Below are 15,546 nucleotides of genomic sequence, written 5' to 3'. Positions count from 1 at the left end.
GGACCACAGTTGCTAATCTGTGAAAGGGAAGATGCTGGGTTACTTTTCCACAACTTTCCAAGTCTAGGCAGTGCTAGACAGTGTGATTTTTAATAGCCCAGTCTGTGTGCTTGGCTGAATGCTGTCTTTATGTATGATTTCCTGCTTTAAAAGCAATACTCGCCTGCTTTCTAAACCTCACGTACATCTACAGGTCCCACTCTGGTCATTACGGAGTATTGCTGCTATGGTGATCTTTTAAATTTTCTGAGACGGAAACGAGATTCATTTATTTGCCCAAAACATGAAGAACATGCAGAAACAGCAGTTTATGAGAACCTTTTGCATCAGGCAGAGCCTGCGACGTAAGTATGAGCTGCTGAAATGTACTTGTGTTTTTAGAAGGTTGGGAAGGAGGAGCTGTCAAAGTTTATTAGGGATAAGAGATGTGGAGAAACCTTTCATGCAGCAGGCTTTGAAGGTTCTTTCTGTGCAAGGAAACAATTTAATTGAAGAGACGATTTGTACAGTGGGTGCTTTATTCTAACAGAATGTATACACTCTCTGCTTTGCCTCTTTATCAAATTTCCTGTAGTTACTTCATGAAACTGCTTGGCTTCAGTCTTTGTACTTGTTTGTGTTTATCGTTCCTGTTACACATCGTCAGTGCTCACTTAGCAGCTCGAATGACAATTCCCTCAGTGCTGGGGTGTTAATAACTCTGAGCTCTCTCGAGTTCCTGCCTTGAGAAATGAGTTCTTACAAAATCAAACCAGCATGTTATATTATCAGAGGCAAGCTGCCACTGATAGCTTGCTAGATTTTGTGATGGTATGACCCATGTCATGATTCCAAGATTGCTCTTGCATTTTGTTTGGGGGTTTTTTTCCAGTTACTTCATCTATATATAACTGCTCTCTTTGAATACCAGCCCAGAGCTTTTTCCAAGTACATTTCCACGCAGGTTTCCTGATTGCTCCTTCCATTCGCAAAGTGAGGGAGACATAACTTATCAAAATCTAGAGACTGCTACAATACCTACCCATTTTTATTTTTAGCTTGTTTATTGGCCTAGTGGGCACACTACTTTATTTGGCAGACACAAAAGAACTAGGCAGACCCTTAGCAGGTGGTAAAGCCTTTTATATCAGCAAGTCATAGTACTGGCAAGCTGTTTGTACTCTGGTAATATATGGATAGCTGGAAATGCCCCAGAGAGATTGGGACCACTGAAGTGATGAACACAAAGCTGTGATTTGCCATTGGAGGTGTGACCTTCTTTTAATGGAGGAATCTCACTGTTTGAGTACATTTTGTCAGCTGAAGTATTAACAGAGGAGTATTTACCAAATTCTCATATTAGTATTTACTGTAAGATTGCAGCTCCCAGATGCATCAGACATGTTTCTGGTGGTGACTAAAGCTGTTGGTGATCTCATTACTCCATTCTGTGTTAGTTCTGTGGCCGCATTTATTGTTCACAAATTAAACAGATACTTCAAGCCAAGGAAGGGCTATGTATGAGTTCTAATGGCAATGAAGTGAAAAATACCGCAGTATATCCGTCATTTCTAGAAGTACCTAACTGTATATTTGTAAACCAGATAGTATGAAAATTTGAATGATAAGAAATAGAATAAGAAATAAGAAAACTTTAAAAATGTAGCAGATGGCTGTCCCAAGCCTAAACTGATTCTTTGAAATACATATGAATCCCCTATGGAATTTGGGGAATCCCTGAATTTAACATCTTTTTAGCATTTGCCCTCTGCATTTCAATTGCCACTTGAATTGCTGAAATATTCTGGTAGAAGTTGGCCTAAGCAGAAGAAGGAAGCACTAACAGATCCTGTGAAACATCTGCATGTTAATTTACAGAGAGTGAAGTCTATATAAACAGTATATTGTATGGAAGGTTTTGTTTACTAACTTGAGCCAAACTCCAAACTTTTAGAGGTAACATTAGTTGTATTGACAAACCTCTCTTTCTGTACAGGCCTTTCCTCATCTTTTTTTATGCGCCCATGAGTTTCCAATATATTGATCATTTGTAAAATATTATATTCAGAAGGTTGGCATGACCTTAGCTTTTTGTTTGGATTGCTCTTGAGATCCTTCTGCTAAACTGTTTCATTTTACCTGCTGTCTCTACAGTGATGTTGCCAATGAGTACATGGACATGAAACCAGGAGTGTCATATGCAGTCCCACCAAAAGCTGATAAAAAACGAACAGTGAAGTCTGGTGAGTGCAGTGATAGGGAAGGTGGTGGTTTGCTGGTGAGAGTGCAGAGAAGAGATGCTTCATGGAATTTTTCAGTTTCATCATATTTTTCTCACATGGATGGGAGGAATTAAAACTCATTAACTGATATGAGAAGGCTAAATTACAGCATCCTTTATTTCTCCACATTTAACTGGAGCATCAGGTTTATTTTTTTCTCTTTGGCAATGGGAAGTTTCCATGACTCTAGTCTGGTACTTCTTTAGATCCTTGAAGAAGTTTTGTTTAATGTCTTGTTTAACCTTAAGACAACTCTGTTTTTGAATTACTACAGTTGCTCTACTCAAAAGCTGTTGTTTTTATTGTGTAGGATCCTACACAGATCAGGATGTTACACTTTCTATGCCAGAAGATGATGAACTTGCTCTAGATGTTGAAGATCTACTAAGCTTTTCTTACCAGGTGGCAAAAGGCATGAGTTTCCTTGCCTCCAAAAATGTAAGTAAAGATTTTTTTGAGCTGGGCAGAATCAGTAGATTTCTGTTTTCCTCTAGCATTATTCTCAGTGTTTTAATGTGATACACATGTTTAAATGCTGAATACATCTGTGTTCTTTTCAAGAAGCACTGCAAATTAATATGCTTCTCCTCATACCTGAATCTTTTGCTAATGTTGGAGTTCTATACTGTTCTTATTGGTCAAAAGTGATGGTTTATATCCTATTAAACAGAGGGTGCACAGTCATCATCGTGAAGCGGTGCTGTTGCCTATCTGCAGTTTGGGCTTGTAGAATCAGTGGCCTTGCTTGTGAGCAGAAACTAGACATAGAAATATCAAGAGAAGAGACAGTGAAGAGGAATTGCAGTGGAGTATGTTTGCTGTACCCCAAGGCTGTGCTGATGATTAGTGTCATGTGTTGAGGGATGGCAAGTGCAGCTGAATCCTGCATAGCTTGAGTGGTGCCTCTTACAGGTTCATCTTCAGCCTTTCCTGTGTTTACTGGAGCACACAGGTAGTTTCATAAGAACTAATGGCTTTGGAGGCAGTGAAACTCGTAGGTACCCCAAGGAGTTATTTCTTCAGTCTTCTCTAGCATATGGGAATTAAATGGAATTCAGGAAAGGAGAGGAAACCAAACACATGGACACTTTCAAAAACAATTAGTTCTCGAGAGTTTGAGGTTTATTCTCTGTAGAACTGCTGGAGAGTTTACAAACAAAAGAACAGCATGAAGACGTCTGCAAAGCCATCTACTCCCATGGGTTCTAAACCATGCTGCACTTGCTGCTTACTTCTCTCATGCGTAATACTGCCTTAAACAGGGGAGCTATCATATCATGTGCTTTTATTTTAGCAGTATGGCTTAATGCACAAGATATGTCTTGGTTTATAATTTTCTGGAAAGATAAAATCAGCCTAGAGACCCACAAAGAATGTTCATTGGCTACCCAGAGCATAATAGACGTTTATCTGGGTTTCATAGGGGAACTATTGTATAACAGAAAGGGATTTATAAAGAATGGAAGTCTTAAGCACAGCATAATTATGATCTTCCTATGGTTATTCTTGCATTTCATGGGCAAAATGCCATTTATCATGTAAACATTGTAACTAATATAAACTCAACATAGTGTAGGTGCACTTTGGATGAAGCACAAACCAAACTTTTGCGATAACATAATCCTGGGATGTCATGTTAGTAGTGGGAAATCTGCCTCTCATTCTACAACAAAGGAAGTCCACATAAAAACTTACTCTTGCACTTGTTTTTTTTTTCCCCCACTGTTCCTCCTTCTAAACCTTTCTGTTTATTTTTCATCTATCTGCAGCTTCAAAACAGGCCTGACAGGCAAATGCATTATATTACAGGTTTTAATGGTTTTCATCAGTAGTGTGTGCTGATAGATAAGATGATTCAGATTGCCTAACACTCTCAGGGAAGGAGTGTCCATGCAGGCCAGCAGTGCAGAGTACCCAGCTGCTCTTCTGCAACTTGTTTGTACATCAATGCTCAGAGGTATAAAAGTGCCTCTATGCAGGAATCAGGATAGGAGCTTGTCCTGGGGGAATAATTCCCTTACTAAGCACACAGTGTCTTAATCACAAGACAGGGCGTCCTCCAACGGACAAAGTCTTTATTCAGTGTAAACTGCACTAGTTCTGGAGGAACGAGGCAGAGAAATGCTGGGTGCTTGTACATTCCTTTACTTCTTCAGTGCAGTAATTTTCTTATGCAACATGAAGAGTATATTCGATTGTGAGGTGAAGGAAAGTCCCCTGAGACAGTAATTGTCACTAAAAATAGTTCCTCATGTAAGCATGCAAACGGGACAGAGATTAAGTTGCTTATGCAATGTGCAGTTATCATTTTCTGAGTTTGCTTTAGATAATTATTGGTACTTAAAGTAATTTTTTGTAGGAAACTCAGAAAGCTTTGTGTTTCAAAGGAAAAAAGAGAAAAATGGCATCATATTTAACCAGTTTTTTTAAAGCCATGGCCTACATACTATATGTCAGTAAAGTGGGAGCTTAATGCTCTCCTTTGCAGATGGAAGAAGAGATCATTTTGTTAGAGAGCTACATCCATTCTCTAACAAATGTACATGGGCTTTAGAGTTGCATACAGCAGAAATGCAACCACTGGGAGACTCCAGCACATGCACACTTCACAAGGTGCCTAGCAATTCAAGTCTTCCAGAGGAGCATTTTTGAAATGGGATTCAGCCTGCTGACTTGTGTGCTTTGAAGTTGTTACCATAATTTTCCCTGTTTTCAGCTTTTCAACACTTTTCCCTAAACTACACTGGCTACGTAATAAAAGATTGAAATTGTTCTAGAAACAAACCACATTCTCCCCTTATGTGTCCTGCATCAGGAAAGAAGACAGTGATTTTTTTAAATAAAAAGTCTAGAGAAAAAGTACATGAAACTGTAGCTTTAAACATGAAACAGTTGAAAATTCAATGTGACTGCAAGTGGGCTTTTCTAAAATAAATACATAAAAAACCTTAACCATGTGGAACAATTTCATGTTAGTAAAGATACTACAACAGCATGTTTAATCATCTGAGTAAGCTTATTAACACAAGTCTTCATTACGACTTTCAGCTTGCCATAAAATGCATAATGCAGTAACTTATATAGTGAAGTAAACACGTAACCAAGCAACGGCCTGTTAAGGATATTATAAAATAGTTTTGTTTTTCTGTTTGTTATTTAGTGCATTCATAGGGATCTGGCTGCAAGAAATATTCTTCTCACTCATGGTCGAATAACAAAAATCTGTGACTTTGGCCTGGCGAGAGACATAAGGAACGATTCAAATTATGTGGTCAAAGGAAATGTAAGTATAAGTGCTATTTTATCCATCTGTTTTAAGGTGGTCTCTGTTGTCTTAACTTGGAAAGAAAAATCATTCTTAGTTGGGCAAAAAATCTAGATTTCTAAATTCTGGTATATATCCATGCAGGTCAGGAAGGTTGAGAGGGGCGATTCCTGATGGAGATGTGTGTGCTGGTAAAACCCCTTGGCGGGTTTTAAACACTGGAAAAAACCGTGCTGCTATTGAAATGTATGTTGTAGTGGAGATGTTTTTGCTGCACCAATGTAACACCCAGTCTTTGTATTCTGTCCAAATGTACTAAAAGTTACGGCTCTGAGTAATTGCCAGTTTTGCCATTGAGATATTCTGGTAGCTCAATCCTAAATATAATTATTTTGAAACTTCTTCCTTGGGCACTGCTATATTTGACCATTTGTCACTGTATTGATTAGGGCATAGTAGGAGACACAAAAAACCTTGCTTTTTTCTGATTCCATATAGAGATTTTAACTTCATATGTGCAACAAATACAACTTAAACTTGAAGCTATAGTTCAAACTCTGTAACAGGGTTGTAGCCAAACTGTATAATATTTTCATGAGAAAAGTTTAACACTTCCATCTAGGAGAGTACTAATCACACTGGTACCTACTAAACCTACCACTACAAAGGTAGATGCTTTGAAGTGATGCAGATTACTGTGTCAGCTCTCAAAGTCCCCTTTAAAGTGCTAGTGCAATAAAGGGAGCTCTACTAGAAAAGAAAACTGAGCTGGTCTGTGGTTAAGATGGAGAAGTGTGCCACAAAGAATAGGTATTTTGCATCTTAAACTGACTTGCGCTGCCTGGATTAGTGTCTTAAGTCTGTGTCAGATATGTGCAGTTAGGCACTGCCTTCAGCGTTACATATGCTTTCACTTGCACCATTTTTCAAAGGAAAGAAGAGACACGTTCAGCCAGGCAGCTCTGCTCCCCAGCCTAGCTGAGTGCTTCACAGTCAGGGGCTGACCATTCATTAGGGACTTGACAACACACAAAGCTGAAGCTTACCCATCCTGGTTTTGGGCAAGCTGATAAGGAGAGAAAATCCCACACCTGAGCATTTCTCACCGGTGGTTAACCATGCTCGATTAACCTGTCAGACCTTAGTACCTCAGGTATCTGAGACATCTGTGCTGCTCTGCTGTCACCCAGCAGTCCCTAATGTCCTAGGCCATGGGTGCAGGCTATCTAGTAGTCTGTCCCAGGCTACCTACAGCATCGTCATCTTAGGCTATGGGAGAGATGGGTTTATTGGTTGTCTTCAGGAACAATGTTGGTGCCAGCAACTGGGTACCCAGAAGTTGAAGTTAGGGAAGGATAGGAGCTGAAATAATTCAAGAATTACTGTCCTAGCAAAATATTGAATAGCATTTAGTGTAAGAAAGCTGCTTTCAGGCTCATGGTCAGATCAGGAGCTACTTATCAGTCAAAGTCCCTAGGAATGGGAAGTGCAGACCAGCAGCTTAGGGGGGAAGTGGACAATAAGTAATTTAAAGTCTAGGCTACCCTTTAAATTTACTGAGTTGCCTGAGAATAGGATTTTATAACCTGAAAGGTCAGAGGAGGATAGGCTTCAGCTGCCTGGAAAGCAATGGCTACAGGAGGCGTTTAGTTGCATCTGGCCTGATCTTAAAGCAGATTGGGAGTGCTGGGGTGTTGCTAACCCTGGACACTTCTGGGAGGTAGAGACCCCAAGCAGCTAGGGGTTTGGCCAGGAAGAGTGTTTGCTGTCTGTGTTGTTCAGGAAATAAATAACTCAGGTTAACTCTCTGATGAGCCAGTTCATGGCAAAATGCTGTCTGTTTTCCACTTCATTTCTTTTCCTTTTCACATACCTCCTTTCCTATTGGGTCTCCTTTTCCCACAAGGCATCAAGATTCTTCTCTATAGTATGGTCGAAATGTGGGAGAATGTGGGCCCACTGCTTAACACGGAGTGTTCACTGGTGAGGATGCAGAGAAGGCTGAACTGCTGAATGCCTTCTTTGCTTCAGTCTTCATGGCCAAGGCCAGCCCTCAGGAAGCCCAGTCCAGCAAGGATAGTAGAATGGTCTGGACAACAGAGGACTTGCCCTTGGTGCATGAGGAAAAGGTTAAAGACTTTGTTGGGCAAGCTTAACACTCATAAGTCAATGGCACTTGATGGGATGCATCCTAGAGTACTGAGGGAGCTGGCTGATGTGGTTCCTAAGCCACTCTCCATCATTTTTGAACAATCATGGAGGACAGGCAAGGTGCCTGAGGATGGAGAAAGGCCAATGTCATGCCAGTCTTCAAAAAGGGCAGGAAGGACAACCCAGGAAACTACAGGCTGGTCAGCCTCACCTCCAGCCCTGGAAAGGTGATGGAATAACTCATCCTGAATGTTGTCACTAAACATATGAAGGAAAAGGTGGTTATCAGGGTGAGTCAACATGGATTCACCAAGGGAAAATCCTGTGCATAACCGGCTGGCTAGATAAGGGGACAGCAGCAGATGTCATCTACCTTGGCTTCAGCAAGGCTTTTGACACTGTCTCCCACAACATCCTCATCAGAAAGCTCAGGCAGTGTGGCTTGGATGAGTGGACAGTGAGGTGGATCGAGAGTTGGCTGAAGGAGAGAGCCCAGAGGGTGGTGATCAATGGCACAGAGTCGAGTTGGAGGCCTGTGGCCAGTGGAGTTCCACAGGGATCGGTTCTGGGGTCAGTCTTGTTCAACATCTTCATCAACAACCTGGATGAGGGGACAGAGTGTGCCCTCAGCAAGTTGGCTGATGACATCAAACTGGGAGGACTGGCTGATTGCCCAGAAGGCTGTGCTGCCATTCAGCGGGATCTCAACCGGCTTGAGAGTTGGGCAGAGAGGAACCTCATGAGGTTCAACAAGGGCAAGTGCAGAGTCCTGCACCTGGGGAGGAACAACCCCATGCACCAGTATAGGCTGGGGGTTGAACTAGTGGAGAGCAGCTCTGCAGAGAGAGACCTGGGAATGCTGGTTTATAATAAAATAAACATGAGCCAGCAATGTGGCCTCGTGGCCAAGAAGGCCAATGGCATCCTGAAGAGTGTAGCCAGCAAGTTGAGGGAGGGAGGATCTCCCTCCTGCCTGCTTTGGTGAGGCCTCATCTGTAGACCTGTGTCCAGTTCTCAAGAGGGACAGGGAACTTCTGCAGAGAGTCCAGCACAGGGCTACCAACATGATCGGGGGACTGGAGCATCTTCCTTATGAGGAAAGGCTGCGGGAACTGGGACTGTTTAGTCTGGAGAAGAGGAGACTGAGGGGGGATTAATATTTACAAATATCTAAATGGTGTGTGTCAGGAGGCTGGGGTATCACTTTTTTCTATTGTATCTAGCAACAGGACAAGGGGTAGTGGGGTGAAGCTGGAACACAAAAAATTCCATTTAAACATAAGAAAAAGCTATTTTACTATGAGGGTGAGGGAGCCCTGGCACAGGCTGCCCAGGGAGGGTTTGGAGTCTCCTTCTCTGTAGGTCTTCAAGACCTTCCTGGATGCGTTCCTATGTGACCTGGTCTAGGTGACCCTGCTTCTGCAGGGTATTTGGACTAGATGATCTCTAAAGGTCCCTTCCAACCCCTACCATTCTATGATTCAATGATATGTATATATTTCATGTGAATTTTCATTATCTTTTTCTGATGTACCAAGGAACTAAAGCAGATGCATTCTTAACTGTTGATTAAATCCTCAAAGCATCTCATGTGAACCTTATCGATATACCTGTGGTAGCTAGTCCACAGAAGTAAGCTTGCATGTTTTCATAAGGAACTGTGCCATGGTCATGTGTATTACTTTGCTCTGACCTCTTGCCATTCCTTATGAACAAGACAGAAGGAATCACACAGTATACAGAAAATCAGAGTGCATGAACTGCACGAGTTTAGTAGACCCACAGAATGATGGATTAGTAACCATGCAGCGCTTGTAGACTCTCAAATGCTGAGATTTCCATTTTTGGTTAGAAGCTTCTATTTCTTGATTTAATGAGTATATAAGTAGAAAAGATTACTTTTCTCTTGTATTTTGTGTGCCTTATAACCACTGTCTTAATTTCTTCCCTTTTCTTTGGAAAGGCTCGTCTTCCTGTAAAGTGGATGGCACCTGAAAGTATTTTCAATTGCGTCTACACCTTTGAGAGTGATGTCTGGTCTTACGGGATATTGCTTTGGGAGCTCTTTTCTTTAGGTAAGCTCCTTCAAGATCTGTACTTCAGGGGATTTCTGTTCCATCATGGTTTTGCTGCAGTTGTAGAAATCATGTTGCTCATGTGCTTTCTCAACAGGAAGCAGCCCTTATCCAGGGATGCCCGTGGACTCCAAGTTCTATAAAATGATCAAGGAGGGATACAGGATGTTCAGCCCTGAGTGTGCACCGCCTGAGATGTAAGTGAGCAACCAGCACCCCTAATCACCAAACAGCAGCAATGATGCAAAGGAAAGGAAGCTTCCATACTTGCATGGAGGATTGTTGCACAGCCTCATTGCCTTTTTTTAAAGTTCTTTTCATGCTTTAAATAATTAATGTAGTCTAACTAGCAGAATACACGCCTGTGTTGTTACAAGCAATGAAATACACTCATACTTCGTACCATCTGATCACTTTGTCATGCCATCTGCTCCATGTCAATAAATTATTGACAGATCACGGAACATAATTAAACATTTTTAATTCAGATAATGCAGGCAGTGAGATGTATCACCAGACTGTACAACATCTGCATTTGTGCTGTACTTCCTGACAGCAAGAGAACTGGCTACTGATCTTCTTTATGAGCCATCCCTACTTCACTGTTTTGTAAAGGGCTTGGCACTTTGAAAGCTGTCAAAATGAACTACGTCCAGAGAGTCTCATTAGTATTGAGTCCTATGTTGTCATAAGCGTAGGTGTTAGCAGCACTGTTTCTGGTCTTGAAAGTCCAGAGAAGGTAAAGAAGGTAGACTGTGAGACTGGATCACACTTTTCTGTCAAATAGCAATGGAGGCAAGTTAAGAACTTGGGATTTCCTCATCAGCAGTACTAAACTACAGTATCTTTGCAGGTATGACATAATGAAAAGTTGCTGGGATGCTGATCCTCTACAGAGGCCCACATTTAAACAAATTGTACAGCTGATAGAGCAGCAGCTTTCAGATAATGCCCCCCGGGTAAGTTATGGATCATCATGTTTTTTGGAGTCAAAGCAGTTTCATGCAAGACACTAGAAAAGAACTGTCAGGCACTGACTTTCCAATATCATTTATGTAACGTTGCATTGCAAGTTTAAGTGGTAGCAATGATGCCTGAGCTGCTCACATCTGCTTTGTTGTGCCGTTGGTCGGTAACTATCCAAGCCCATGCCTGAAACAGGTGCCAGCTGGAAAAGACTCTTCGCATGGTTGATGCTTCTCACTCAAAACAGACCCAACACAATAATTTTGGTGTTACAAATTGCAATGGTATTTCATAAACTCATCTCAAACCATGAAACATTCTGTTCCAATGGGAAAAGTCTCAGCAGTGAAGTATACTTGGCTTTTATTAGGGAAGCTGTTTGGGTGAAGGAGTTGAACATTTTGAAGCTCGTCTGATTCTTCTCACTTGCTTCCCCTGCCTCTGTTTATATAACCCCTTGGAGGTGTTGTGACAAACTGTGTTTACCACTCTTTTTTTGACTGCTCCCTAGTAAAATGTTCTTCTGAGGGGATAACTGGACAAAACAATCCAAAGAAAAAGTGGAGGCACATCAGACACTTGTATCTTCTCTCACAATGACTGGCAGTTACTGGTGCTACTGGGGTTTAAAAAAGTTAAGTGTAAAACCTGGTTTAAAAATAAAGCTTCCTTTTACCTTCTGGATGCCTTGTTTGGGCGCCAAGTACATGGCTTCCTGATAATCTGAGAAGAGAGGAAACTGAAAGCTGCTGGTGTTCAATTGCATCCTGTACTGTATTTTTGGCAGGTGCAGGCATTATTAAAACAAAAGCAAGAATGCAAAGGAAATATTAGTGAGGTTTCTGGGGGAGTTTTTGTAATAACCTGAGCTATGTTTTTTCACGCTCAGTTGAAATTTGGTGTGCACTTGGAAACTGTGGTGTTTTTAATAACTAAGATTGAGGCCTTTGACTCTTTAAAAGACCCTTTGGAACTGTTTTTCGATTATTTGGATCTCTTCCATGTTGGTGTATGGTACACAGTGGGAAAAGGCTAGGAAAGGAGAATTCTCCCAACTACATGCAAAGGGAGCAGTCTGCACAACATTGACACAGGTCTTTGCCTTCTGCAGGTTTATGCAAACTTCTCGAGTCCACCTTCCAGTCAAGGAAATGCTCCAGATCACTCGGTGAGGATTAACTCGGTGGGTAGCAGTGCTTCATCTACTCAGCCTCTCCTGGTACGCGAAGATGTTTGAGTGGCATCTGGAAGAAGTGGAGCCCAGATGTACTAGCTGTTTGTATTGTGCAGGGGGTGAGAGAGGGACGACTTCAATAATTTCTCTTACTTTTACTCACTACTACCACTGTGTAGCTAAAACGTTGTTGTAATACTGTCCTTTACCACACACTGTTACACATAAACTTAATCTGCTGAGCACGGTTACAGGCATCATTGCAGTGTTAACTGAAGCTGTATATATTTTGCTGTTTTGTGTGTATTTGCAGTAGAGAGCTATATCTGAAGAAGAAAAAAAAAAAACCCAACAAAAGAAATCCTGAACCAGGGTGTGGAACCAAATCTGCAGTGATCCTTCTGTGGGTCTGTTCCTGGAAGGCGTACAGTCATTTTCTAGTTAATCTTGTTTTGCTGAATTCAAGAAATAAATGAATATGAAGCTAATGGCTTTGCAGACCCCTTTCCACGTCCAGCCAAGCCTGAGAAGCTTTCTCAGGCAGGTATCAGAGGTTGGAGGCCAATGAGGGTGCTGTATGTACCTGGGCAAGGGAGGTGAAGGAACTGAGGTCCTTTCAAAGTCGGTTTGCACAACAGCAAATGTTGCCAGGAGCTCTGGGATACTCCCAGGAGCTCAGAGGAGGGGAGAAGAGCGTGGAACTTTATCTTTCCTTCCCACCCACACTGTCAGCTTTGCAGATCGGTTGCAAGGTTTCTGTGGGTATATGCACTAATTCCCACTGTCTTGTTCCTCACGAGGGATGGATCTGCCCAGGGATGGGTCTCAGCACACCATGGAGCCTGAACTGCTTCTGCTCCCCACAGCCTTTGGGAGCTCTGAGGCTTCGGAGCTTGTTTTGCTGATAATTATGTCCAAAAGTGTTCACCAAAGATAGATGGGCCCTGCCAAGTTGATCAAAACAGAGGAGGAAGGCTGCTTCCAGTAAACTGTGTGTCTGGAGGAGAAGCTGTTTAACGAGTCATCTTATCTAAGCAAGAGCAGAGGCAAGAAATTCTCTCCTGGGGGCCCTTTCTTTATCTTGTCCTACCCAGGTGAATCTTTCCAGCAGGCAGGCTTGGATAGTGCTAACTGGAAAGGGCCATTTTCCCCCCGCCCTGAAACGTTTAATTTTCCTACAGTAGTCCAGAGATCATAATGAAGAAGAGCTTAACTGGGAAGTGCTGAATTTATAAATGGGATAAAAGAAAGAATCCCTTCAGTTTTGTTTGACAGACTTGAGGTTTTGGGGTTAGTATCTGTTGAGCCCAGGGTTGTGCCTAAGTATCTTCTAACCTCTTTTCTTCCCAGCAGAAACACTGCTAGCTCTTTTCTTCGTTTCTGTCCCCTAGAAATTAGTAAAGGCATTGAGAGAAGCATTTGTCCAAGGCAGAGTACTAGTTAAGTACTTATTTATTTACAATGCACTTAAGCACTCTGTAACTTATACTTTACCAGGATTTTGGTTGCGTTTACATGCAATTTAAATGCGTAACTAACTGCCCAAATGCAAGGTAATTGTAAATACACACACTGGTAGTATATTTTGGATTATGTTGAATATCCCGCTCCTTCTATGACTGTGCACTTGGTTTTTTTGTTACAGGAATCTGTCTTTCAAACTTAAATAAAAAATTAGCCATTTGCACTGAACTTACTTAGGCTGTTGCACCTTTCCAAAGTTAGCCAGTTGTTTGAAGGCACTCTTATGCACACCTGTTGTTGAGCATTTTCAGTTTAATGCTATTAAAGCTCTTTTGTAATGTGTTGGCTTTCAGAGCAACTGTAGACAGAGTAGTTGTTATAATTATAGATGTCTCGGTACTTTACAGACACTTAGCTGAAAGAGGTTTGGGTTTTTTCGTTCTTAAAATTTATATTTTTATAATTTGGGGATTTTTGAAACTTATTTTGCAATGGCTTGGTGTTTTGAATGGGTTTATGCATTGTTTTTGTAAATATGGAAATGTAGCAATAATGTCCTTTTGACTATTCTCAGTCCTTGAGTCTCAAAAATATTTTTTTATATATATATATGCAAAAACTATATGTATAAATATGTAAGTGTTTGAAAGTTTATGAAACACTTATGGTTATGTTGCTCAGTTGTAGAATTGCAGTTCAGAAAAGTTCAAATAAATCTGTAAATATGTATTCAAATGCTACCAATGTGTACTATGTTAAGATGGAATATTTTCATGTAAGTCTTAATAAATCCTTGGGTTGAAGCAAAATCTTGGTATCTGGCCACACAGAGGTCAAGTTTGGCATTTTGAAACATTTTTTGCAAAAATGTGCCAGAAAGCCTCATGTCACTTTGTTATGAAAGTTCTTTACCTTTGGAAATTTGGAGGAAATTTATTCTGGAAAAAAAAAATGCAACCAAAAAATTGATCCTGTAGACTATTGATGTAGCCTATGTGTCATGAATAGTATTTGAAACTGAACAAAAATATTTCAGTTGTTGCAGAGATTAGGTTGCAGAGGCATTTGGAGCAACTCAAAGACTGCAGTGATGCTGAATGTTCCCCCTTGGCTCAAACAAGTGCACATGCTCTTGTCCCCTCCTGTACTCTGGCACTAGAGCTCATGCTGAGCTGGCCAAATGCGGCACTGTAGGGCAAGCAGCATGAGATAGCTGGGGCTGGGGGTCGTCATAAAGAGAAAATGTCATGCTTCCCTTGCTGAGCAAGTACTCTTAGTGGGAGACCCTCCACTTTAATTACTCCAGATTTGAAATCTGTGACTCACCTGCAAGCATTTGTTTCTGTGCTGCATAACGTTTGCATCAGTATGGTTGGTGTGTGGTTTAATGGGAGGTACGGGACATATAAGCTCTGTTTGTTAAAACTAATTAAGAACATTGAAAGCTGACGTTGTGGGGAGCCAGGAGGTGCAAGCTTTGTCACAACTACCATTGTCATAGTTTTGCAATAATTCTTCAGAAGGTACAAGGATTGTGGCTGATTTTGAACCATTTTTTCTCCTGTCTTGTCCACTCTCTATTCAAGCAAAGTAAACTTCATACCAAGGCATCCCAGTAGTTGAACCGGTACAAATAATTTGTGAATTCTCATTTATCACAACCAAAAGATCTATTTTATGTGTTTATTCAGTTAATATTTAACATATTTATTCAGTTAGCACATCATTACATTTTACCTTCCCAAAATGTTTCACCTTCTGAAGCAACCTAGGATATGACATCTCTGCTTTCTGAAAAAATCTTTTTCCTATTTTCTAATTACAAGGCTCACAGTGATTACCACCTCCATTCCTATCCATGGTCACACAGACCATTTCCCCCAGAATTATTTTCTTGCAGCAGTTGTAACCAATATATTGCATGGAAAAGCACATCAGGAAGACATTTGATACATGTTTTATTTGCCCTTTAAAGCTTTATTGTACCCAGATATAAAGAGCACCGTGTTACCAGCATAGATCATGGACCATCGTGGACCAAACATCTGAAGGGAAGGTGTAATGAAGACTGATACAGGCTCTTTTCAGTGGTGCCCAGTGACAGAACCAGAGACAGAGAGGACAAACTGAAATGTGAGAGATTCCCTCTGAAAATGGGGAAACACATTTTTTTTTTACTCTGAGGGTGGC

At 41.2% G+C, this 15,546-nt stretch overlaps 1 protein-coding gene across 1 annotated transcript in view; it reads left to right on the top strand.

The window, feature by feature from the left end:
* The window catches only part of KIT (KIT proto-oncogene, receptor tyrosine kinase), a 57,797-nt gene extending 45,719 nt beyond the window's left edge, over positions 1-12,078 (top strand). The window contains exons 14-21 of the mRNA XM_061992880.1: positions 194-344; positions 2,134-2,222; positions 2,572-2,699; positions 5,422-5,544; positions 9,641-9,752; positions 9,850-9,949; positions 10,606-10,711; positions 11,830-12,078. Of these exons, the coding sequence (XP_061848864.1) occupies positions 194-344; positions 2,134-2,222; positions 2,572-2,699; positions 5,422-5,544; positions 9,641-9,752; positions 9,850-9,949; positions 10,606-10,711; positions 11,830-11,955 (935 nt within the window). The 3' untranslated portion in view covers positions 11,956-12,078. The remainder of the gene's footprint in view (positions 1-193; positions 345-2,133; positions 2,223-2,571; positions 2,700-5,421; positions 5,545-9,640; positions 9,753-9,849; positions 9,950-10,605; positions 10,712-11,829) is intronic.
* The last annotated feature ends 3,468 nt before the right edge of the window (positions 12,079-15,546 follow it).

Source organism: Colius striatus, chromosome 3 (assembly GCF_028858725.1).
Source record: "Colius striatus isolate bColStr4 chromosome 3, bColStr4.1.hap1, whole genome shotgun sequence".
NCBI lineage: Eukaryota > Metazoa > Chordata > Aves > Coliiformes > Coliidae > Colius > Colius striatus.
This window is presented reverse-complemented; position numbering and strand designations above follow the sequence as displayed.